The following is a 26,017-nucleotide window of genomic DNA, read 5'->3' on the forward strand; positions in this document are numbered from 1 at the left end:
CTAGCCTGGCTGTTGAAGTCCAGAGCTTTGGAATGCTACAAAAGTATAAATATGATCATGGCTTTTTGTATTTGGTAATTATACCACAGCTGAAGCCTCAGGGAGCCTTCCACCCCAGGATTCTGCTACCGGTGATCCCTGAATGGCTCTGTCATTAATGGTCAGTCTCCGGGGACCCAAACTCAAGGGAAATGGCTTCCTGTTTTGTTCTAAGTGGGTTTTTTCCCCTGCAACCTTTCTCCCTGTTGACCAAATATCCTATTTCAGGATGGATAGAATAAGCCTTTCCCCCCTCCCCTTCACCGGGTAAGAAGGTATTAAGCAGCAGTGAGAAAGGCCCTCTGGGGGTAAATTGCCTTCTTATGACTACACCCACATTGTACCAAATTATACCAAATATTTTCAGGCCTTCAAATCAAATACCTACTCCTGCAAGAAGGCTGCATGATCACTCAAACTGATTCCTCTCACCTCCAATTTAGAAACATCCTCTCTTTCACAGCACTTCCCCTGTATACTTCCATGCTGGCCTTGGGCCAGGCTCTGGGTTCCCAGAGATGGAGCAAAGGAACTCACAATCTGGTGAAGGAGAGATCTCTTAAATGGCCCATAAATTTACAAGGAGCTTGGAGTCTGGGTGGGAGGTCAGGAAGGTGACAGGGAACGCTTTGGACTTTGTACACCAGGAGGCGGTGCCAGGTGAACTCAGGGGCCAAACTGCAGGCAGACAGCTACCTCTGACCAGTGGGTGTGGCAGCCCTGCTTTGCTATTTCATTGCACACTGCCCTGTGACTGATCAGTTGTCCCAGTGTTACTTTAAGTGTTATCTTGTGAATCAGGGCTTCCTGTCTCTGAAAAGGTGTTCTCTCAACTGCCTACTTTTATAAAACAACGTGGACACTTAAATATGAGGAGTAAATGAATGAGCGGAAGAACCATGTGGGTCAAACTAGACCCCGACTTCAGAATCTGTGAAGTCAGGCAACATCCCAGTAGCCAGCCATCTCCACTCACCACGCTCTGCCCAATGGCCAGCATTTGGGGGTGAAAGAGGATGTGGGATGGGGGTCAGAGGCTGGCAATTCTGAATTTGTTGCTAAAGTGTGTCGGTCCTAAAGATTCCCCCTCCCTATGCCAAAAAACCGTGAAAAAATAACTGCTCAGAAACTCGCTGAGGACTGAAAGGGGACTGTCCTCGGCTACAGGACTTCCAGGTCCCAGCAGGGCAGTCGAGAGCCTCCTTTTGCTCCAGAAGGCGCCCCTGACAATGAATCAAGAGCCTAGGGTCACCACTCGTGAAGGACTGAAAGCAGCTGGAGCTGTGAGAACCAGGGACCGTATGCGAACGGGTCCCGAGAGCCGCATAGGGTTGGACGCGCGCTCCGAGCTGGCGACAGCGCCACAGCCGGGCTGGCACTGAGCCACGGGGGGGGGGAGGGCTGGGCGGGTCACGTGGGAGTGGCGCGCGGGGAGACGCAGGCGCGAACCTGCGCAGGCGCTGGGGCCACCCCTGGGACCCCTGGGGCCGGGGAGTGTTCCATCCGCCAGCCACCGTGCGTCGGGCGCGAGAGGAGGCGGGCTGCAGGGGAGCGCGAGCGGTAAGTGCGGCGCGCAGAGCTCTGCGGGGCACGTGACGTCCGCGAAGGCAGGTGAGGAAACTGAGGCAGGGAGGGGCGAATGATGCAGGTCGGGGCGCGCGCGGGTTGGCCGGATGCGGGGCTGGTTAGGTCAGCCCCACGGTCAGCTTCGGAGCCCGCGGGAAGCTGCTTCAGAGCCGGCAGGGCGCTGCCACACCTGCGGGTCTCGAGGCGGCCCCCACCTCCCTCGGAGGACGACGCCCGCCCCCCCGCCCCTGAGCCCCGCGCTCCGCGGAAAAACCCAGCGTTTGCGGTCAGAAAACCCGGGGCCGGGACCCTGCGCTGATCTGACCGGCCGAGAAACCCCCCTCTTCCCCGCCCCCAGGCTTTGAGAGAGGCTAATGGCACCGGCTTGCCTGGATTGTTGGGACAAAGAACTGAGAAAGGGGCTTTGTCCTGGCGCGTCTGTTCTGCGGGGCCGAGCCCGGGATGGGCCTGCGGGGTTGCCTGTGGGTGGCGGGCCGACCAGCTGGCGATGGGCGATGTGCGGGTGGAGGCCAAGAGCCTGGTCGTCTTGGGCTCTGTGCCTGCTTAGGGTCCTGTGTTTTATGGCGCCGCGATTTCTCGCGTTTTTCATCATCTCAGAGGCACCTGTTTTGCCTCCCTTACCCAAAGGTTACAACCCCTGGCAACTTTTTTTGAAAAGAGCTCAGCCGTACGTTTTAAACCACTGTGCTGAAGTCTGGGAGTGAAAAGACAAGGCACTGATGATCGGACAGTTTCTCCTCGAGGTTGTTGCAGGGATCGGAGCTGAAGCATTTGGAGAAGATGTTTAAGACCCAGCCTGGCCAGGGCCGTGGGGAGGCAGCACCCCCGGGGGGGCCAGAAGCCGGCTTGGGGTCCAGTCCCAGCTGACTCTGGGCCTCTTTTCCTTACCAACACGAGGCTCTTTCCACAACCCAATTCTCTAACCCTGTGTAGTTTTTGTTTTTGTCTTTGTTTTAATGCATTTTCCTTTGAACTTGTCAGGTGGTTAAAAGCAGAAAATAATTACTTGGGATTTATTTAGCAAAGCATTGTCCGGGAGCCAGCTTGTATAGGCTCCGATGCTTCTGCTCCAGCCCAGTCCTGGAGATCAGAAACCCTGTCTCCTGGGAACATACCCGGTCATCAGAAACCCTCCATCTCATGTACAATCAACATTTTAGGGGCAATCATTGACTAATCTAGAAATGAGTAAGAATTACACCTCACGTCATGTCACTCTTTGTAAGGTAGCTTACAAAGCACCACGTATACATTTAATCCTTTGATTCTTACAACTCTGTGGAAGATTACATTTTGTAATTTGGGAATCATTCCTGTTGTACTGATACAAAAACAGTGCCTTGTCCAGGTTCTAACAGCTTGTAGGAATTTGAATTAGGTTTGAGCTATTCTTGGTGTGGCCATTACTGTATTGCTGTTCTTTATAAGGGCATGCCATTCATTTGACATCTTATGTGTTGTTCCTGAGGGGTATGAAGACATTTCTTATTTTGTCTTACCTGCTTCTGTCACTTAAATGGTGCTTGGAAAGTTTGGTAAGAACTGGAATTCTGAGGCTCAAAGCCCCAGCCTCTATTAGTATCCCAGAAATAAGGCAGCTCTCCTGCCAGCTGGGTACTTGCCTTTTTGTGAAATGTTGAGCAGAGACACTCCAAACCTCCTTCTGCTGAGGCGTGTGTGGCAAGAACTGTCTGGAGACACTGTGCGGTAGCCAGCCCACCCCTGAGCTCAGTGGCCTCTGACACAGGGAGATTACAACTGGGCAGGGCTGTTTGCCTTCTCTGGTGCTGGCAGGCTGCAGACGGGCAGCATGGAGTATGCATTGTGGGGTGGCAGTTAGACCACAGGGGCCTGAGAAAAGCCAGGGTTCCCTCCAGATCCAGAACTTCCGCCCAAGAGGCAGGCCTGCAGTGACACAACTGAAGAAGTTGTTCAGTGTTTTGTGTCTGTTCTGCTTCAAATCTCCTGCCCTCATAGGAGAATGAGTGAATCTGAGTCCTGCAAAGAAGAGAAAGATGCTGCTGCCTTACAGTTTGTTCCCTGTTGCTCGTACAGTCTTCCCAACAACCCTTCAAAGTGCCCTGGGTTTTTTTTGTTTTTGTTTTTGCGGTACGCGGGCCTCTCACTGTTGTGGCCTCGCCCGTTGCGGAGCACAGGCTCCAGACGCGCAGGCTCAGCGGCCATGGCTCACGGGCCCAGCCGCTCCGCGGCATGTGGGATCTTCCCGGACCGGGGCACGAACCCGCGTCCCCTGCATCGTCAGGCGGACCCTCAATCACTGCGCCGCCAGGGAAGCCCAAAGTGCCCTGTTTTTAAGAAGACACTGAGGTTCAGAGGGACGACGTGACCTCTCATAATCGAAGAGTGAGAACCCAGGATTTTTGTCCTGAATCCCAGTTTATTTTGTGGTATCTCCCTTGCCTTCCACCCACACTCATGTCACTGAGCCCAGACAGGAGGCTGTGCAAGCAAGGGGCAGAACAGCCAGGCATTTTGCGTGGGGCTCTGTAGCCGCAGGGTAGCTGATCAAAGACCTCTTCCAGCCCCCATATTCCTCACACTGGCAGTGACTCAGTGTTTCCCAGTCCTCTTGTTCTACATTCAGCATCTGATCAGAACTTTCTGAATCTGGCATTTAAGATCTAAGCAGTCACGCCAAGTAGGAAGTCAGAGACCGAGGCAAGTAGGTGAGAGCTCCTTGCAACTGGCTAGTTCCATGGGGCTTGACAACAAGGGTGGGTGGGAGTGTATGTCCTACTGCTCTGGGGCCCTGGGTGCCCGTGTCACCACATTTTCAAGGCTGTCTATCCAGAATTGACAGGACCTTGTTACTGTGGGGAAGAGAGGTATGGAGTGGCTTCTCAGCTGAGAATGGGCAATGTGACCCTTAAAACATTCGGCTTTGAATTATAAATGGCTCACAAAGTACTGGGCTTGGGAAAGATTAGTGCTCTCTCTAGCCACCCGATTTCTCAGGCTTTGTCCAGGAGCAGTTTTGCTTTCAGCCTTCTTCAGGCCAGTGAGCAGACTTGAAGACCTGCAGGCCCTCTTCCTGGGCTCTGATCCCACACTGTTTCGGCCTATGCAGGAGTGTCCAATGCAGGATAGATAGTTATGGACTGGGAGTTGAGAGACCTGAGTCCCGGCACAGCCACTAACCAGTCCTCCCCGCAAGTGACCTGGGACTAGCTGGTCCCATCTCTGGGCCTTAGTTTTTTCTTTTGCTCAGTGAAGGAGGGGCTGAACTAGAGCTCTGAAGGAACAGAGGAGAGCAAAGAAAAGAAGATGAAGCATCCTTTCCAGCCTCGTTCACTGAGGGCTTGAGACAAGAAAGCCCATGTACACTCCTAGTTCCTTTTGTCTCCCTCAGGACCCCTTTCTTCCTTCTGCCCTGTGTCTGCCTCAAGCCCGCTCATTCTGAGGAGGGAGGATTCCCTGGGTCGGGCTTGGCTGGGCAGGTGTACCCTTAATGTTTGGAATATGATGCTGTCTCTACTTGTTTCAGGCATGAATTAACCCACCCAGGGCTGATACTTTGTCTTAGTAAGACTTTATCAGTTCCTGCCCAGACGCAGCTCCTTGAACAGGTAGAATGAGGCCTGGGGAAGCAGAGGGTGAGACTGTACACACCCAGCAGAAGAGCAGTAGTGGCAGGTGTCCCCGTGGCTTTCTGGATGTCAGAACCCTGGAGTTGCAATCATGCAGTACTTCAGAGTCTTTGGATGTCAGAACTGAGATGAACTTGTAGATTTTCTAGTTCTCTCCTCTGTACAGATGAGGAGACCCAGGCCCAGTGTCTTCATAGCTTGTGTCAGATCACCCTGCCGACGAGCAGTGGAGGTAGGACCCAACCTAAGGTCACCTAAGCCCCAGGCTTGAGTGTTTCTTTAAGGTCAAACCAGCTGCAAATTAGTTCCAGCTCTGCCTCACTGCGGAGTTTAAGGAGTAAAATTCAGATCATTTCATTCAGAGATTGAATACCTACTATTTGCCAGGATTTGTGTTAAATGCTGAATTTGCAGGAATGAATAAGACAACAGCCCCTGCCCTCAGATTGCTCCACCATATTGTGTAGACAGACATGTAAATAACTAAATGCACTAAGTCCATCTGCTTGTGCATTGTGCAAAGGTATGTGTGTGTTTGCACATACGTGCCTGCTATCTGACTAGAGGTGAGGGAGCAGTCAGTTTTCGGGGCTTTCAGGAAAGGCTCCGGAGAGAAAGTGTTACATGTGCTTGGGCCTTTCCCTAGTTGGCATGGGCGGGGAGGGCATTCTGGGTAACGGAAACGACACGAGCAACAGTGCAAAGGCCTAACAAAACATGTTACAGTCCTTACACGTTGAGTGATCTGATGAGGGTGCTGAAGTGGCCAGAGATGAGGCCGGAATGGTGGCCTGAAGCTGAGCTGTCAAGGGCCCTGGCGGCGTGCTGAGAGGTTTGTAGCTAGTGAGGGTCTGAAAGCAAGGGAAGCACGTGATCAGGCCAGGGAGTGTGACAGTCGCTCTGGCTACAGCATGGAGAATAGGCTGAAGAGGACCTGGCTGGAGCCAGCCAAGCTCAGTTCCGTAGTTACTGAGATAGGCCAGGTACAGAGTAATAGGGGCTTTGCTGTGGACAGCAGCAGTGAGGCTGAGAAGAGGATGGGTAGCGAACCCATGTCATAGGATGGTCAGAACTTCCTGACTGACTTCATGTGGGCAATGAGGGAGAACAGAGAGTAAAATGCAACTTGCAGTCTCTGGCTTGAGCAGTTGGCTCCATGCTTGTGTCATTCACTGAGCTAGGGAAAAAGAACTCCGGAAGAGAAACTGACTCAGCTTTGGTCATGATGCAACAGAGAGAACCTATAGAACCCCCAAGTGGAAACTTTTGAGTCCGGAGCAGCACTTGGAACCCGGAAGTCACTACCAAGGTGGTGAGTGAAGTGCTGGCTGTAGGTGAGGTCACTGAGGCAGGGAGTGTGGACTGAGAGGAGTCTTGAAGTGGCAGAAAAAGAAGGGCAGGCAGAGGGAGGTAAAGAATAGACAGCAGGTAAGGGGCCCCAGTGGTGTGGGGTGGAGGGCAGGGCAAGGGAGCAGGCTGCACAAGTGTTACCAAGTCCAAACTCATACTGCTCGCTACACGACATGCCAGTAAATCGGGAGAGGAGGTGTTGGGGCAAGGAATAGCGACTTTATTTGGAAAGCCAGCAGACCGAGAAGATGATGGACTCATGTCCCAAAGAACCATCTTACCCGAGTTAGAATTCAGGCTGCTTTTATACTGAGAGGGGAGGCGGGTGGCTGGTGGTTGCACACTTCTTGGTGCAGGAATCCTTTGTCCTTGCAGCTGTCCATGTAGGTGTCATCACAGTGTTGCTATAAACCTCCAACAAGACAATTGTTATTTTTAGTTCTGCTACTTTTTAAAGGTCAAAGCCTCAAGAATGGGCTATCATGTATATTTCAGGCTCTAGGAAACATCCTTTCACAAAGGTGCAGAGGCAGCATGACTAAGCACAGGCTGCAGAGCACAAGGGTTAGAGCTAAAGGAATAGATCCACTATGGTGTCAGGCTTGTTTGTCTGTTACACAAGCGGCCAGGGGGAAAGGGACATCTTCCTTTGATTTCAGTTAGTGTGACCCCTGGGCTGCATTAAGGGCCACATTAAGGGCTTCACTTCATTAGCCTGCCCGGGGAAGCAGAGAGGGAGTCTGTTGGCGCTTGATAAGTGTTATAATCTGCGTGACTGCAAATGACTCAACATTTGCTCCGCATTTTGAAGGGCTAGGGGATCTTGGCAGCTGTCCATATTGATGTTTTCTGGAGATTGTCCGCAGCAGAAGGAGCCCCAGGGTTTCTGGGTGGCCCGGTCCTGCCGATGGAGTGAGCTTAGGACCATAGGCGGGACTCCAGAGCCCCACCTCCAGCCCTCCCCTGCTGCCAGCTCCCCGTGGGTCAGCAGAAGCCAGGGTGTGCGCACTGCGGATGGTGAGTGCCTGGTGCCCGAGGCTGGGGATGAGGGACCATGTGTGGGCGAGGGGAGGTGGCTTGTGACGCTCTGGGCAGCGGGGAGGAAACACTCTGGAAATTGAAATGGGGGTGGGGTGGGGTAGAGTTGTGATGAGGAACGGAGAATGTGCAGGCTCCAAAGTGAGCTGTTTTTGATAGAATCCCACGATGTCGCTGGGTGCTTTAGAAGCTTTGCCATTCACCCCATCCAACCCCCTCATTTTGGAGTTAAGGAAAATGAGGCTGAGGGAGGGATCAAGCCATCTGGGCCTAGGGAGCCCAGCTGGGTCTCCTGCCCTGAGACGCTTATCCCAGACCAGCGCTGCCACTCTGAGCTGCCCCAGCTGTTGCTTGTTTGTGGTCTTATCACGCTTCACGTTCTTCTGTGGGAGAGACCTGATCAGATAAGTGCCACAGTGGGGAACTGAATACTATGGCTGTGTCAGGTGGTGGCTGGCTCTTCTGTAAACAGCCTTGCTATTATCTTTCAGAGAAACTGACCCTTTCCTTAACAGAAGGGGATAGAGGGGAGGAAAGAGAAGGGACATCTGTCACACGGTACATTTCCTTTAGAGTAAACATGGTTTGACTGTATGTGATGATTGAAAAAAAATAGGTCGATCATTTAAAATTCTCTTTTAAGACAAAAGGGGTCATGCGTCTTGACCTCCAGAAACCCACCAGTGCATGTGTGGGGAGGCCTGTGGAGTAGAAAGACTACAGGCTTTGGGGTCCTAGTGATCTGGGTCCAGGACGCAGCACTGTCCTGCTGGCTCTGTGACACTGGAAAAGGTACTGAACTTCTCTGAACTTCAGTGTTGTCAGCTGCATAACAGGATACTATCTGCCTCATACAACTGTGTGAAATTAAAGCACGCATTTCGAGTGGCGCTGAGTAAGTGCTCGTTTACCGGCCTCCGTATCTCTCCAGTTAGTAGCCTTAGAGGCCCATGTGAAAATGCATTGTTCCGTGTAGATATGAAGCTTCCTGCTACCTCCAGTCCTTTTTTGTGGGTGGGAATAGCTGTGATGCAGGATGCAGAGCCAGCGAGTTGCATGGCACGTGCTCCAAAGACATGCTGGGATGGGAACTGCTTTGCAGCTCAGGGGGCCTTGCCTGAGAGGCCAGATCTATACACTCTGTAGGTGTTTCCGGAAGTCAGTTTTCACTGCTTCCCCTGGCAGAAGAGGCAGCTGCTAGAGGCCCGCTGGGAGTATATGTTCACGGAGAGGCCAGCCTCTCACCTCTGGTGCTGACAGTGTTTTCACATCTCAGTGCTGCGGGGCCAAGCTCCCCAAAGGGGTGACTCTGTGCTTATGCTTTCCGGATCACAGCTGGAGGCGGGGGCTGGGGTGCTAAGCAATGCTCCTGGGGCTTTTGAAGCCCATATCTTGTGAACTTGAGGTAGGGTGTTGGGCGCCTTTGGGACGTTCACCCCCGCCAGTCCGCTGTTTCCCAGGCTTACTGAGCCCAAGCCTGGCCTAGCTGCTCCATCCTGCTCTCTGAATCCTATGCCTGCTTCAAAGCCATTTCCTTCTGGGTTCTTCTACGGCTGCCCAGACCGGATGTAACTGGTTCTCACCGCTGCACTGCCTTAGCCCCGTGTTCATAGCTTTCCACTTGAATTTCTGTTATCTGTGTACTAGGCCTGTATCTCCTTGAGGACTGTTTATCATTTAGTTTTATGTCATCCCAAACTGCCATTTATTCAACAGGTCAGTGCTGAATAAATGTTTGGAAATAAATGTTGAGTCTGTTTGAGTCTGATTCCCTTGTGCTCGCGAGCAAACAGGCTCGATGGTTGTTGATGGGCAGTGGGGAGCCGGAGACTGTTTGCCTGCAGAAACAGCCAGTGGTGTGTTAGAAGGGTGTGGAGCTGACTGGAAGGGTCCCTGGACTTCCTGCAACGCTCTGATGTGTCCCAGGAATTGAAGTGAGTCCTTTTGGAGGGTAGGTGTAAGCTGGCCTTTGCGAACTGATGCAGAAATGTTAGCAAATCTGTGATCAGAGACCGTGCCATGTGGGCCTTAATCATATACACATGTCAGCAGTCCAGGGAGGTTTTGGAAGTGCGTCAAGGTACAGAAATTATTCCAGGCTCTGGGGAATCTCCTGTTTACAGCAGGCAGGTGAGAGCTGTGGTTTTCCTCCTGATTGTTCTGTGAACTATAATGCAGTATAATGTGTAACTTTGACACATAAAAGAACTGGAAGCTGGCCTGTGGAATGTTCTTTCCTGCTTTGCCCGAGTGCTTCGGTCCTCCATAAGTCATCCTTTTCATCACTCAATCCTACTGAATTCAATTTAGCACACATTTATGGAGAGCCCACTGTGGACCACAAACAGGCCCTGTGCTGGGCACGGGGGAATTCAGAGATAAACTGAGGAAGAGTCAAAAGAGAGAAAACTTGCAAACAGGTCCACATCAGAAGGATCGTTGTGATTTGGACACAGATGGGGGTGAATAGTCCCCTCTTGGGGGACGGGGGTAGGCAGAGCATCCAAGGAGACCCCTGGAAGAGGCGTCTGAGTCATGCAGAATAGAGTGAATGAAGGAGGACACTCCGGGCAGAGGCGTGGAGTTGTGCCCTGGTTTTTGACTCTCGTCTCCGCGGCTGCCCTCACACAATGAGCTGAGGAAACAGAAGCTGGCCCTTGAGGAAGGCCCAGCTCTCCAAGGCCAGCCTGCGCTCATGGCTGTACTTTGTTCTGTGGCTTATGGCCAACCAACCACAAAACCTGAATTCTTTGTTCCAAGACAATGCTTCTGAAACTTTTATGTGCGTGTGAATTGCCTGCCGTGTCTGATGAACGCAGGCTATGACTTTTTAGTTCTGAGGTAAGGCTGGAAATTCTGCAGTTCTCCACGATGCCAATGCTGCCAGCGCACGAGAGCACGTTTTGAGGTTATAAGAAACTCTTCTCTCCCAGCTCACCTCCTCCCCCAACTCACACAGTCCCCTTCTTTTTCCTCTCCCCTAGTGTACAGATGCCAAATTCCTCTTTTTTTTTTTTTTTAATTCCTCTTTCTTAAAGGCTGTTTTCATTTGGTCATTCCCAGTACACACTCCACATCCCCTGTCTGAAAGTTCCCTTTTATTTCTGAACTCAAGTCTGAACTTCCCGGGCTGGCCTAAACACTAGTCTGGCCTACCCTTTTCTTCCCAAAGTTATCACCACCAAGTTACTCCCAACCCTACCTCATGGCAGTGATCCCTCACAGCCCCCTCCCTTGGCAGTGACATGCGGATTTTTGGGCCTTTGCTTAATCCTTTGGAGAGGTCCTCTCCTGAGTCAAGTCCTGCAGGGGAGAATTAAGCCTTTGGTTGGGTGGGATGAGGTCAGGTGGGCCACACACACACACACACATACACGTAGACACACACCTCAGGTCGGTACCCAGTGATCCGAGCACACAGAGTCGTGCAGGTACTTGGGGAGGAAGGCTCCGGCGTAAGTCAGATCCTAGGATGGCGAGAGGGCCAGATGGAAAGATAGGTATTGTAAGTGGTTGTCAAGAAACAAAGCCTGGGTGGGGTACTTGCTGCGGTTACAGGGGTGGGCTGCTTCCAGGAGCTCCCACTCAGAAGCACAAGGCTTCCCAACTAGAGGAAGCCTTGGCGAGGCCCCCAAGCATGAGCTGGGGAGGAGGCCGGATGCTATAGGACCTGCCTGGACCTCCGTTTCAACTACAGAGCCCCCTGCCCAGTGCAGACTGTCTGTTGCCCAGTCCTCTGAAGCAGACACCCCAGCACCGTGCTCTTTCTTACATGTTGCCTTCTCTCTCAGTCTCTCTACCTGTTCACTGGACGGGCATCTGTATAATTCTGTTCACAGGGAAAAATGTCAGACTAATAGTGGCCATCTCTATTAAACTGTATAATTTAATAGGTGGTAGATGTTGAGAGGATATTTGCTTTCTTGTCAGCTGTGGTTTTATGTATTGCTTTTTTGGTGTTTTGTTTTGTTTTCACCGTGAGCCTGTTTTATTTGTATAATGAGTAGAAAATAAAGGTATTCTCAGTTGGAGAAATGTACTGGGATTGCCTGCCTACTTCGAGTGAGGCCCTGCTGGGCACTGTCTGGGGGCTGGATGAATAGGACCTGGGCTCTGTGTCTAAGGGATTCACAGCGAGGAGGAAGGGTAGGGTTACAACAGGGTGGTTGGTCTCTAAGTGATCTAATCACACAGAGAGGCTGCTGCCTCCCCAGGGAGGTGGGAGCTGCCACTCCTGGACTGTGAAGGAAGAGAGCAGACATTGATGAGGAGGGCAGTGACACAGCCTGGAGGAGCGCCATCAAGCTGGGAGGACACAGCCTTGAGCAAGGGAGAGGGAGCACCAAGAGAGGCTGTCGCCTCTCTCGTGGCTGCTGACCCACTAGTGAGCTCCCTGGGGCAGGAACCTCCACATGTCTGTTGTATTCCCAGGCTCCTGGAGCGGCAGGTGGGCAGCGGCTCAGTTAGCAGCCCTTGTCCAGTCCCATCTCTGACACTGCTGCTTCTCCTCCCTTTGCCTCTGGCCCCCTGGTTGGCTGCCCAGCCAGAGCCTTGCTGTCCGGGAGATCAGATTCCGGCTGTCCTGTGGGAGCAGTAACGTCGTCTTCCTTTCTCTCAATCCCCAGAAATGTCTTTCCTCCAGGATCCAAGTTTCTTCACCATGGGAATGTGGTCCATTGGTGCGGGGGCCCTAGGGGCTGCTGCCTTGGCACTGTTCCTGGCCAACACAGACGTATTTCTGCCCAAGCCCCAGAAAGCCACGCTGGAGTATCTGGAGGATATAGACCTGAAAACACTGGAGAAGGGTAAGCAGTGACTCCACTGGTGTCAGTACTTTTCCAAGATGCTGGGATGCAGGCTTACTTAGTTTTTTTCTCTCTGAAGTAGTTCTTTTTTTTTTTTTTAATTGAAAAGGCAATATAACATTAGGAAAAATTTAGTAACACTTTAAGAATTACTGATAATTCCATTACCCTAACACAATAATCTCTTTTATTTTCACACATATTTTTCCAGGTGTACACGTAATAATATGTAGTTATGATCTTGGTGTACTTGTATATTGATCTTTTACATTTTAGCTTTTTCTTTTTTTTTTAAGAGATAAAATCTATTTCTTCTTTTTTTTTAAACATCTTTATTGGAGTATAGCTGCTTTACAATGGTGTGTTAGTTGCTGCTGTATAACAAAGTGAATCAGCTATACGTACACATATATCCCCATATCCCCTCCCTCTTGCGTCTCCCTCCCACCCTCCCTATCCCACCCCTCTAGGTGGTCAAAAAGCACCGAGCTGATCTCCCTGTGCTGTGTGGCTGCTTCCCACTAGCTATCTACCTTACATTTGGTAGTGTATATATGTCCATGCCACTCTCTCACTTAGTCCCAGCTTACCCTTCCCCGTCCCCGTGTCCTCAGCCATTCTCTACATCTGCATCTTTGTTCCTGTCCTGCCGCTAGGTTTTTCAGAACCATTTTTTTTTAGATTCCCTATATATGTGTTAGCATGTGGTATTTTTCTCTTTCTGACTTGCTTCACTCTGTATGACAGGCTCTAGGCCCATCCACCTCACTACAAATAACTCAGTTTCGTTTCTTTTTATGGCTGAGTATTAGTTTTTTATCAAAAGCATTTTTCATTTTCTCATGTTGTCTCTCTAAATATAATGATAATCGTTCCATAATATTTAGTAAAATTGTACCACTGTTTACTCAACCAAACCTTCCAGAGTGTGTTCTGAGGAATTCCAGGCTCCTGGATCTTCAAAGACAGGAGCTCCTGAGTCCAATAAATTTGAGAAACACTATGTCCAATTGCATGTCCCTGGTTCTCAGCACAGGGGTTTGCTTACTGAAATGAGGTGCCTGGATCATTACTGGTACAGGCATGGGCAGCCTCGCCTGTGGTGCAGCTACAGCACCCGGGGAAGCACAGGGCCACACCTTTAGAATGAACCTGCCTGTCTGCCTCCTCCTGGGGAGCCCGCTGGTGTCCCTGCCGGACGGCTGAGAGCCGCATGTGGTGACTCTGCTGCCTCTCTGTGCTCTCGGCGTTGGATCTGAAGCCCAGGGGATTTTGGTCATGCCGATAGTGTGGGTGCAGTGGGCATGAGAGTTTGGTGCAACTTGGGACTCACTGACTGGGAGGTCTCCAGGTTGGCCCCTCAAAGGGAGGCCATCGCGTCTGTTCAGTAAGTGAGGAAGCTTGTCAAGGGAAGGCAGGAACTGTGACTGCAGATTTATGATGTAGGTCACCTCAGTAAGGGACTAAGAAGCCCTGCAGAGAGAGTCCTATTTAGCTATGTTCGACCCAGCGTTTCCCAGTGTCATTTGATTTCGATCCCCTCCCACCTTCTTTTTTTCCTATGTAACATCCCACAGGGACATGGATTCCTCTGAGAAATGCTAAAATAATAAGGGCTAGTACTTATTGAGCCCTCACTGACTCTGTATTGCCTGGAGAGCACTTTTATATCCATCTTTTAATACTCCCTGTGGCCCAAAGTGGAGCTGCTAGGCATCTGCATTTACAAATGGGGAAATGGAGGTTCAGGGCGGAGATACAGCCTGCCCCGGGTCACACCTAGATGCGGACTCAGCGTGACTGGAGCCGGGCTTGAGCTACACTACTCTGCTACCCAAAGAATTTCCTTGTTGGACATCTTCTACCCTCTCCTGTGGATAATGGTGCGGTTAACATATTTAGGTTAAATTGTCTTTTGTTTTTAATTTCTTTTGACTAATTTCTTTGAATACTTTTTTAAGAATTGGGGTTTTCTTGGCCAAAGTGCAAGATCTCGTTCAAGTTTTGGCCACGTATCTGCCCTAAAGGATTGTTACAAGTTACATTGAGACAGCAAAGGAATATGCTATTTTTCCAGAAATGTTCCAGTTTGGGATGTTCAAGTTCACAACTAGATTTTTATGGGGGAGGGGCCTTCTGGTTATACAGTAGGACCCTTACACTGGATTCATTTTCCTTGGAAAGATGAATTTTCCCTACCCGTGTTTCCTGTTTGCTTTTTCCCACATGTGAAATAGTTTTGCAGGTCCTCTGTTTGGCCTGGTGCTGTTTATGAGGTGCTTAGAGGTTGGGGCCAGGCTGAGAGGAAATGATACTGAATTCCCTTTTCTTCTCCTCAGAACCAGTGACTTTTAAAGCAAAGGCACTCTGGGAAAATAATGGAGCTGTGATTATGGCTGTGCGGAGGCCAGGCTGTTTCCTCTGTCGAGAGGTGAGTGCATTTGAGGATCTGTTCAGAGGAAGGGATCCTAGCAAGGGGGGACCGGGGCATTTCCAGCCAGGACCAACAGTGGCCCATTATGTTATTTACTCTAGGTTTGTTTTGTTTTGTTTTTTGCCTAATTCTCTGCTTCTGTTCATTTAACAGCTCACCGTATCCTAGGGTTAGCAACATATTTGACTTTTCTTTGGCATTCCAAGGCCTTTCACTCTTGTAGTATCTGTGTCCTGGACCAGGTCCAATTGCATGTCCCTGGTTCTCAGCACAGGGGTTTGCTTACTGAAATGAGGTGCCTGGATCGTTACTGGTACAGGCATGGGCAGCCTCGCCTGTGGTGCAGCTACAGCACCCGGGGAAGCACAGGGCCACATCTTTAGAATGGACCTGCCTGTCTGCCTCTTCCTGGGGAGCCCGCTGGTGTCCCTGCCGGACGGCTGAGAGCCGCACGTGGTGACTCTGCTGCCTCTCTGTGCTCTCGGCGTTGGATCTGAAGCCCAGGGGATTTTGGTCATGCCGATAGTGTGGGTGCAGTGGGCATGAGAGTGTGGTGCAATTTGGGGCTCACTGACTGGGAGGTCTCCAGGTTGGCCCCTCAAAGGGAGGCCATCGCGTCTGTTCAGTAAGTGAGGAAGCTTGTCAAGGGAAGGCAGGGTCCAGCCTTGTCACTTTACACATAGGTAAACTGAGGATAAGAGTGGTTTGTTGACCTATCCATGGTCATACAGTCAGTGACAGAAGACCCAGGTCCCGAGGTTCACGGCTTTGCCTGGGGGAGAACTGGGAACGACAGTACTCCAGCTCTTGAGAAAACTTTGCTTTTCAGGTCATAGTCTTGGTCCTGTCCGAGTTGCCATCCTCCTTCCCCTGGTTGTCCTGTCTTATCCTGAGGCATTTCCTTTCAGCCTTGCAGAGCTCTCCCCTGCTTGTGTGGTCGGGCTGGCTGAGAATCTGCCTACATTGCATGGTGCACTATCGTACTATACATTCAGGGCACTTTCCGTCGGTACCTCATTGGTTCCCCACTGCATCCCTGGAAAATACAGCTTGTTGTTGTTATTCTCATTTTACAGAGGAGGAAATTGAGGTACAGAGGTAGTGACAATGTCATACTGCTGTAGGGGGTGTATTAATTTCCTATTGCTGTTGTAACACGTGATCACATACTCAGTGGCTTTAAATAACACTGATTCATTTTCTTACAGTTCTAAAGGTCAGCATTCTGAAATTCTGAAACAGTTCTAAAGGTCAGCTAAAATAAAGGTATCAGCAGGGCTGTAATTCTTCTGGAGGCTCCAGGGGATAAATAATTTCTGTGTCTTTTCCAGCCTCTAGAGGCCATCTGCATTCCTTGGCTCGTGCCCCCTTCCTCCATTTTTAAAGCCAGCAATAGCTGGCCAAGTCTTTCTTACGTTGTGTCACTATGACACTGACCGTTCTGCTTTCCTCTCCCACATTTAAGGACCTTAGTGATTCCACATTGGGACCACCCAGATAAAACAGGATAATCTCCTTTAAGATCACCTGATTAGCAATCTAAATTTCATCTGCTGCCTTAATTCCCCCTTCCCACGTAACAAAACATATTCACGGGTTCTTGGGATTAGGATGTGGACATCCATCCTTAGGCGGTATTATTCTGCCTACCACAGGGGGTGACATTTAAACTCAGGGCTTTTGAGTCCAATCTCTGATGCCTCCAAATACCAACATGGAAGCCTGTTGTGACTTGATTTCTCAAGGCCAGCTAAACCCCAAGGTTCCAGGAGCACCTGCTCTAATTACAACCTGTTTTTCTGGGCTCTGGTCCGTACCCTGGTAGAGAATTTTATGGAAACTTACGTTTCTAAAAGGATGGTTGGATGGCAGGCAAAGTTACTTTGAGGGGGGAGACATGTGACTCAGTTTCCACTTCACATTTTTTCTGAGTAAAGCCCAGGGAAAGTGAGTAAAACCTTTCCTCTCACACACAGGTGCTCTTTGACCACATCAGACCTGTAGTCCTCTCTGCTCTTGGGCAGAGTCTGCCACTCACTGAACCTCTTGACAAATGCATTGTAATGAATTCTGCTTCATTAGCTATCCTTTTGTTGTTGTTCTAGAAAATACATGAAAAATTAAATGCAGTTGCCACCGTATAGCAATGTATTGGAGGCAAGTAGGCTGCTTCTGATAGGATTTCCTGCTGTTTCTTTCATTCTGACACCAAATATGAAAAAGTAGTTTGTTCTTAACATCGAAGCTCTACCCTGATGTATGAGTTTCATCTTTTCATCTAGCCCGCAGTTCCTGAGAATCAGGGATGTCCATACTTCCCAGCTCAGCTGCAGTCTCCCCATTGTCCACCTTCACCTGGAATCTTTCCTCCTGGTACCCAGTACCTTCTGCATATCCAGCCATGTGCTAGGCACTGAGGGATACAAGAAATGGAAGGCAGTTTCTGACTCTGAGACACATTTGGGAACTTAAGGGACAAAGCTCAACTTAGTGGAACCCAGTGGACTCAGTACAGAAAAAGTCGCCAAGCAGGAAAGATTAGATATACACAGAGAATCAGGCCTTTACTCCAGGCTGCGCTAGCCAGGGAGAACTTTTCAGAACAGGGATCCTTTTCTGGAGGGTAGGATTTGAGCTGGAGAAAGAAGGAAGGTTATTGCAATGAGAGGGGGCCAGCTGAGCAGAGGTGTGGAGGCAGCTGTTCACATGGCCTGCATGGAGATCGACTGCTAGGCCCTTGTGCTAGTTTGCTCTAGTGCAGTGGAGGGGCTGGGAGATTAGGAGAGAAGCACTGTGGCTAGGAGTGGAGGACTGAGTTTGGGTGCAAGCTCTTAGTTATCGGATGCTCCCCAGGCCATGGTTAGGACACCCAGAACAGGAGACTGGCCTCTCCTTCCCTCCATGGACAGGACAGGAACCTGGGCTGAGGAGAGGACCTGACACTCTATCCTGAGGCCTCGTGCCCAGCTGGGACAGTCTTTTGCTGGTCTACACAGGCCTTAATTGTTCTTGGCATTTTGTTGCCTTTGTTCTTCTGCATTCGGTGCCAGCCACGCTCTGGGCCTGTAGGAAAGAGGGTGTTGGTTGGCTGCAGAGCCCCGAGAGTTCATGCCCCTGACCTTTCCTGTCTTCCGCAGGAGGCTGCAGACCTGTCCTCCCTGAAGCCCAAGTTGGACGAGCTGGGCATCCCCCTCTACGCAGTGGTAAAGGAGCACGTCAAGACTGAAGTGAAGGACTTCCAGCCTTATTTCAAAGGAGAAATCTTCCTGGATGAAAAGGTACGTGTGCTGTGAGCCTGTCGGACACAGACCGTTGGGGATTGCGCTGGTGTGTGGAGAGTTTGGTGGCCCAAAGCATGTCTGGACAGGAGTTGGAGTCGGCCTCCCTTTCAGCTGCCCCTAGCCCTCTGAGCAGAGCATGAGTGAAAAAACTTAAGAGCTGTCCTTCATTTATTACTTGAGCCCTTCCTGACTTGTGACCCGGGAATGGGAGCCTTGGAACTAGCTGAAAGCTCCACCGGTTTCCCTGCGCTGCAGGGGTTTGCCCAGCACAAGCCCCCGTCCCTTAATTCATTGCAGCCATAGTTCTTTCCCCTCTACTAACCTCTGCAGAATGGAGGACTGTTATCACTCTGTCAGGCCCAGGAACCCTGTACGTCCATAGCAAGAGATTAGAGTTAGGGTGGCAGGCCACAGGGTTCTCTTCAGCTCGGGCAGTTGAGAGCGCTCCTGGGTGGCAGCTGTGTGTCGGGTGGTGGAGGACAGGAACCAGCAGCCTTTGGGTCTTTGTCTGAAAACAGATGCCCTGCTGGGAACTTTCCTCCCTGGGGAAGGCAGGCATATGGGCTACTCATATGGGGTCTGTCTTCCTCGCTCCTACAGAAGAAGTTCTATGGTCCGGAAAGGCGGAAGATGATGTTCATGGGATTTGTCCGTCTGGGTGTCTGGTACAACTTCTTCCGGGCCCGGAGTGGAGGCTTTTCTGGAAACCTGGAAGGCGAGGGCTTCATCCTTGGGGGAGTTTTTGTGGTGGGACCAGGAAAGCAGGTAAATTGCTAGCGTGTTCACTCGTGGGTCTGTGAGCATAAGACCCTGATGTGTTGGGTGGGAGGGTGGCTTTCCCTGCTCGGAGTCTCCCAGCCTTCCTTCCAGAAAGCCGGGGAGCATGAGGAAGGGGAAGGGAGGGAAATGATGGTTTATTGCACGCCTGCTCTCACGGCACCTCACACACGACCCCCTCCCTCGTCACGGTAACATGGCGACACAGTCTGAGTCTTGCAGGTAAATAACTTGTGAGGGGGCAAGCGACTGCACCGAGGAGGACGGCTCCTCAGTGGCACTTCAGGAGCCTGGACCCGGGTTTCCTGATGTCAAGTTCTGTTTTCTACAGTAGAACAAAAGCAGAGTCTTGACTCTGTGAAGAATTTACTCCCTTGCAGTGTTCCCTGTCATCGAGGATGGACAGTAGAGAAAAGTGAAAAGGAGAGAAGGAATGGAAAGAGACCTTGTTGGGGGAGCAGCAGGGAGCTGTGCTGGGTGGTGCTTTCCCTGCGGGGGTCCTGGTGGCCTGGCTGTCTCGGGAGGGGCAGCAGACTCCTCTGCACACTCTATTTCAGGCCCTGGCTGTGGGGATCCAGAGTCAGCACGGGGGCTTAAGGGAAGGTGTGGAGAGATGAGGTCTCTGTGGGCTCAGGAGGCGGGTGGGTGGATGCTCCACGTCAGACTCACGGCAGTGCCAGCAGAGGCCGGGTGGGCACAGAGAAAGGACAGGGTACAGGGAGTGCAGGCTCAAGGCCTGACAGGAAGACCCAGTGGTCTGATTTCCAGGCTCGTCTCACCAACTTCGGGCATGACATTAACATTTGAGCTTGTCTGTAAAAAGACAGGGTTGGAATCCCCTGGTGGTCCAGTGGTTAGGGCTCGGTGCTTCCACTGCAGGGGGCACGGGTTCGATCCCTGGTCAGGGAACTAAGATCCCAAAAGCCGCATGGTGCGGCCAAAAAGAAAAAAGAAGACAGGGCTGGTCTGCATGGTGGAACTCACCACTGACGTTGATAACTGCATACTTTCCCCATTTGGGGAGGAAAGCTAGTGGGACTAGAATGCCTTCAATTTTAAGCTGTATTTCGAATCTCTTCCTTTTAAACCTTGGTATCTGCAGTTGCTTGTCTGTGTGAGAATCTAGCATGAATTGGTGTCTGATATAACATAAACCTGTTTGCTAACTTTCTGGTAATGTATCGAAATGTCTTAGTGATAACGGCTGCCAGCGAGTGCCTGCGTTGTGCCAGGTGCTCATATACGTGATCTCCTGTCTTCTCTGCAACCAGTCTGGGATGGTTGGTATTTTTATTCCTATCTACATGTAAGGAAGTGGGCCTATGAAATAACTCAGCCAAAGATATGGGGCTAGTATGTGGTGCAAAGGGAATGAAACTCAGGAACTCCGATCTGTCCTGCTCCAGAGACCCTGCCCTTCCTTTGCCCATAGCCCCTCTTTGGAGGTGGTTCCCAAAGACCCCTTCCAGGTACCCTTGCACTTGGGCAGGCCACTTCCTCAGGATCCCTCAGCCTCTTCCCACTCCGGGCCCCTGGCATTCCTTCCCCTTCCTATCTCTGCCTTTCCTCAGCCCCCAGGGAAGGGCTTGGCTCACCTGCCAGCCTCCTCTTGCCTGGCAGTGACTCACCTGGTGCTCACGGGCTGCCCAAGCCTGGCTGGCTCGCTCCTGGGGTGTTGTTTGACTTTGCTGGTGCTCCCTGGAGCTCCTGTCTTCCTCCTTCCTGGTGGAAGGCTGACCAGGCTGGCCTGGCCTCAGGGCTTACCTCCGTGTTTCTTCAGAGCAGAGTTTTTGCAGTCCCACTGTGCCAGGTGCCACTCAGTAGGGATTTCCTTTGTCATAATAATCTTTAAAGCATACTTAACTTTAAAGAAGCAGTGTGTTTTCAACATAGGAAATTTGAAAACAGAGAAGGTGGGGAGAGCCATTCTATAAGCTCAGCTATCAGGGACAACCTGTTAGGACACAGCTGAGCTGCCAGGCCTTTTGTTTTTTTTAAGAAAACGGTACCTTACTAAACTAGATGTTCTTTTTTCATTTAACAGCGTGTCATGAATATTTCCCCATGTCGTCATATGTTCTTCCTCAGTGTTTTTAACGTCTGCAAACCGCGCTAATGAGCGAGTGAATATACTTTCCTGATCTGCTTCTCTGTGGTCACCACAGTGTGGTGGCACTTTTCTTTTTAAAAGTCTTTATAAATAATGGTATAAAGAACATGTTTATAAATGTTTATTTTTTAAATTCAATTTGAGTTTAATTTGTCACCTATCAAAGAACCCTTTAACAAGGATTCCTTGATGCTGATCTCAAACTCATTTTATCTTTTTTACAACTTTAGGGTATTTTGGGGTGTAGTATGTCTTAGTGCATTTTGCTTCATGGTATCAGAAGTGAGTGGCCTCCAGTTTCGTAGGAAAACTAAAGATAGCGTCTCCCTTTTCAGGTGTTCACTTAGTGCCTGTCAAGGTCTGACCTCTGAGCTCTACTTCCACAACTCCAGGCTTTTCTGTGCAAGCTCATTCTGTTCTTTCTGCGTGGAATGTTCTTTTACGTGCATCTCTACCTGTAGACATGCTCTATCACCTGTGAAGCCTCCTGACTTCCGGCTCCCAAAGTGCTGCTTGTACAGTCCAAATATTGCAGAGGAGCCTCCCCGATCTACCTTCCCCAAAAGACTGAACTCTTCAAGGGCAGAGCCGGGACCGATTCGGATCTCTGTTCCTTGCTGCCCAAGCAAGGGCCTTGACGGACAGCTGGCGCTCAGTGTCTGTCTCATGAATGAATGACTCAAAGTGAGGACTGATGTACCCTCTTGTTTCCTTTCAGGGCATTCTTCTGGAGCACCGAGAAAAAGAATTTGGAGACAAAGTAAACCTAGTTTCTGTTCTGGAAGCTGCTAAGAAGATCAAACCACAGACTTCAGCCTCAGAGAAGAAATGATTGTGTGAAACTGCCCAGCTCAGGGATAACTAGGGCTCTCACCCGTGTTCATGGGATGTGTTGTGTTTCCACTGCTGTCCCTAAGGAGTTAGAAACCCATTTATGCCATATTCTCAGTATAGACAATTAACGTATTTTAATATTGTACTCTGTTTAGGCCTAATAAGGCAAAATAACCCCCAAACAAGACTGATAAAAATCTAAAAAGCTAATTAATAAGGCTTATTTCAGCTAAAACCTGGAAAATCTGAGGCTTAAAGTTGACTGCTACACCTCATTACAAACATATATGGTGTTTGAGTGCTGTTATTTGAAATGATTTTCATTTTCGTGTCTTTAAAAATCTAAGAAAAGTTGGTGATTGACTTGAAGATTAACGGTATAAGGTTCTGGCTTGTGTTTTCAGTGAATGATTCATGTTAGTGATTTTGCTGTCTTTCCTAGAGGAACGACTTGGCGTTTAAAATTGGTAGCTGCTTTTCTGTTGATGGTTTTCTAGCCTAATCTGGTGACTGAGGAGGAAAAAGGACAGAGAAGATGAAATGTAACTTAGTTCACTGGTTTGTTATGATTTATTATATTATGTTAAAGTAATACTCGTATAAAAGGACTGTGCTTTGGATGGCTCGATAAAGGTAAACTATAAAGTGAAATCTATTTTTTCATTGTCTTCCATTCTAATCTTGGAGATTTGATTTTCTAGAAGAGATGATCAGTAAAATTAGGCTCTAATAAAATCAGGCATCAGAAATTGCCCATATGTACAAATGTTTCTGACAAAACTAACAATAAAAATATTTACCGTAATAACGGCTGAATTTATTAAATCAGTGGGGCCAAAGACACTGAACATGAAAAATCAGTATTCTGCATGTGTATGGGGTAGGGTCGGGGGAGGAGTTCCTCTAGTTCTAATGATCTAAGAGGTTTCCAAATGCCCAGAAAAGTTCATCCTGTCATTCATGGTAGTGATTTTACTGACTTTCCTAGAGGAATGACTTGGCATTTAAAACTGGTAGCTGCTTTCCTGTTGATGGTTTTCTAGCCTAATTTGGTGACTGAGGAGGAAAAAGGACAGAGAAGATGAAATGTAACTTAGTTCATTGGTTTGTTATCTTTGAAATTTTGTCATGTGAGTAAGTATGAGGTCAGCAAGAGCCTGAAGGGAGCTCTGCCTTAGGGAGTCTGCTCAAGGCACCAAATTGGCCCAGGAGTAGGAAGGCGGGGATGGGAGTCCAGAGAAGAGGAGTACAGTGGTCCCCTCATATGTATATGTTCCAAGACTCCCTGTGGATGCCTGAAACCATGGAAGGTATTGAACACTATGCATACTGTGTTTTTTCCTATACATACGTACCTATTATTTTAATTTATAAATTAGACACAATAAGAGATTAACAATAATTAATAATAAAATGAATTATAATACTATACTGTGATAAAAGTTATGTGACTGTGGTCTCTTTCAAAACATCTATCATACTTCTCCTTCTTGTGATGACGTGAGATGATTATGTGCTGAGATGAAGTGAGGTGAATGATGTAGGCATTGTGATGTAGGGTTAGACTACTACTGACCTTTTGGCGCTAAGTCAGAGGGAGGATTGTCTGCTTCAGGTGATCTTGGATAACTGAGCCATGACAATGTCAGTGGTGGGATGTCAGCAGCGGATGATGTTGATGGCTGGGGATCCCAGGTAGGACAGAGTGGGACAGCACGAGATTTTATCATGCTACTCAGAATGGTGTGTGATTTAAAACTTATAAATTGTTTTTTTCTGAAATTTGCCATGTAATGTTTTCAGAGGGCAGTTGACTGTGGGAAATTGAAAGGGTGGAAAGCAAAACCACAGATAAGGGGAAACTATTATATTTACCCAAGGAACCAAAACAGCCAGGAGGAGGGGAGTCAGTGTTTATCCAGGAAAGCAAGGATGAAGACTGAGGTTGGAGGTAAAGCTGGGAAGGCAGGCGTGTCGACACTGAGTGTACAGTAAGTAGGGGCAGCTAGTTCAGGACTAAGACCAGGACTGGGTCTGACTTCATGTGGTGGCGGCTATGTGGTATGTGCAGGGGCCCCTGAAGTGCTGGGCTCCTGCAGACGTTGAGGCAGTGCTCTTTAGTACTTGAAGAGGGTCAATACAGTGACTCAGCCCCCAGTAGCTGTGATCTCTGGGACTCCAGCTATTGATAGGATAACCCAGATGAGAATTCTTTTTAATCAATTAATTAATTTATTTTTTGGCTGAGTTGGGTCTTTGTTGCTGCACACGGGTTTTCTCTAGTTGTGGCGAGCAGGGGCTACTCTTCGTTGCAGAGCGTGGGCTTCTCACTGCGGTGGCTTCTCTTGTTGCAGAGCATGGGCTCTAGGCACGCAGCCTCAGTAGTTGTGGCTCGTGGGCTCTAGAGTGCAGGCTCAGTAGTTGTGGCGCACGGGCTTAGTTGCTCTGCGGCATGTGGGATCTTCCTGGACCAGGGCTTGAACCCATGTCCCCTGCATTAGCAGGCAGATTCTTAACCACGGAGCCAACAGGTAAGCCCCCAGATGAGAATTCTTTGGTGCCTGGAAGACACTTGATTCTGAAACAGTTCTCCTGCAACCAAAGAAGAGCAGAGCCTGCAAGCACATTGCTGCAATGGATGTTTAGAGAGGAACCTTACTGTGATCTCCTTCACCAGCTGTTTTACTCCTGGGTCTTTATGTGCATTGTGTCTTCTCTCTCCAATTAGCATGGCATTATGGAAAGAACACCAGACTGGGTTCTGTAGTGGGTTCAAGTTCTAGTTTAACTGTGTGACTTTGAGCAAAGCTCTGACCCTAATCTCTCAATGGTAGAATGGGCATAATAATTCCTGTCTATAGTTGAGGGCTGTTTATTAGAAGTCATTTAGGGAATGATAAATATTATGAAACAGTGCTTCTCCAACTTTCATATACATGCAAATCACCTAAGGATCTTGTTAAATGGAGATGGTTAAAGAAAAGCCAAACACTAGTTAAAGGCAGTGTAGACAGATTTTACTTGGTAACTCCTGTAGTTAGGGGAGAGCCCTCAGTATAGAACTGAATTCAGGCAGGCTCTGTACAAAGGTGACTGGAATTTTAAAGGGAAAATGAAGAAGTGGGAGGGGAGACAAGCGGGGGCTTGAGCAGAGTCAGAGTAGTGGAAAATGACAGAAAGCAGGTGGGGGCACTGATCGCTGTGATTAGCCTTTGACAAGCATTAGCAGGTTCTCTTTTCTTTATTTTATAAACTAATCGAGAATCCATAATAATTCAAACTACCAAGAGAATATACGAGACAGTCCTTGTAGGAAAGCTGATGGTTCTCAAAATGGATGCACAGTAGAATCACCTGAGGGGGTTTTAAAAAATTCTGATGTCCCGGCCACACACCCGGGCCCATTAAATCAGAATCTCAGGGATGGGACTCAGGCAACAACACTTCTTAAACCTCCTGGGTGATTCCAATATGCAACCAAAGTTGAGAACCATCTTAAAAGAATTTAGCATCAAGTCTAGAAGACCAGCACTCACAACTTAAGAGAACTTACCCAGAACCAGGCTGCCCCTGGTAATCTCTGATGAGTTTTGGAAAATAGTGTTTGGATGGCAAGGGTCAGGGATGGTATGGACATGGATGTAGAGGGAGCCCGGGCTGGAACTGAACCTTCAAGGTGGAGAAGATTTGGGTAGGTGGCCAGTGTAAAGAGGTCATTTCAGATAGGATCAAGCCCCTGAACCAAGAGGTAACCAGAGGAACAGTGAATCGGCATGGGGAAAACAGGTGAGAGGCGGGTCTGTTTTGTTTTCCTGATTCTGTGTTCCTTTCGCCAATACACTGATTTCTCAAAAGCAGTACCCTTTTCAGATCAATGAGGAAACAGCAAATCCAAAGGTCCAGAGGTGGGGATGGGATTATGTTCAAGGAACAAAAAGAAAGCGAATGTGGCTACAGCAACATGAGTGAGGAGCAGAGGTAGATGAGACTGTAACAGAAGAACAAGCCTGACTCCATACTGGATCTATTCCTTTAGTGCTAACTCTTGTGCTCTGTGGCCTGTGCTTAGTCATGCTGGCTCTGCACCTTTGTAAAAGAATGTTGCCTATAGTCTGAAGTATACAGGATAGCCCATTCTTAAGGCTTTGACCTTC

General features: G+C 49.3%; 1 protein-coding gene across 5 annotated transcripts; it reads left to right on the top strand.

The window, feature by feature from the left end:
* The first annotated feature begins 1,460 nt into the window (after positions 1-1,460).
* Positions 1,461-22,671, top strand: PRXL2A (peroxiredoxin like 2A). Of its 5 annotated transcripts, none has more exons than XM_060125581.1 (6): positions 1,461-1,599; positions 12,265-12,427; positions 14,767-14,858; positions 17,999-18,139; positions 18,743-18,907; positions 21,748-22,671. In XM_060125581.1, the coding sequence occupies exons 2-6, from the start codon at positions 12,283-12,285 to the stop codon at positions 21,859-21,861; spliced, it is 657 nt and encodes a 218-aa protein (XP_059981564.1). In that variant the 5' UTR covers positions 1,461-1,599; positions 12,265-12,282; the 3' UTR covers positions 21,862-22,671. The 5 variants fall into 5 exon arrangements, with proteins under 5 accessions (XP_059981564.1, XP_059981561.1, XP_059981560.1 ...); XM_060125578.1 differs by having other exon boundaries at positions 1,466-1,599; positions 12,248-12,427; XM_060125577.1 differs by having other exon boundaries at positions 1,492-1,650; positions 12,248-12,427.
* Positions 22,672-26,017: the final 3,346 nt, after the last annotated feature.

Source organism: Lagenorhynchus albirostris, chromosome 16, assembly GCF_949774975.1.
Source record: "Lagenorhynchus albirostris chromosome 16, mLagAlb1.1, whole genome shotgun sequence".
Classification (NCBI taxonomy): Eukaryota; Metazoa; Chordata; class Mammalia; order Artiodactyla; family Delphinidae; genus Lagenorhynchus; species Lagenorhynchus albirostris.

Bases quoted from the DNA above. Each gene is read 5' to 3' on its own strand.
- PRXL2A (XM_060125578.1), top strand. From the start codon at position 12,250: ATGTCTTTCCTCCAGGATCCAAGTTTCTTCACCATGGGAATGTGGTCC. The intron at 12,428-14,766 runs GTAAGCAGTGAC...TCTTCTCCTCAG, and splicing joins CCTGAAAACACTGGAGAAGG to AACCAGTGACTTTTAAAGCA. The intron at 18,908-21,747 runs GTAAATTGCTAG...GTTTCCTTTCAG, and splicing joins TGGTGGGACCAGGAAAGCAG to GGCATTCTTCTGGAGCACCG.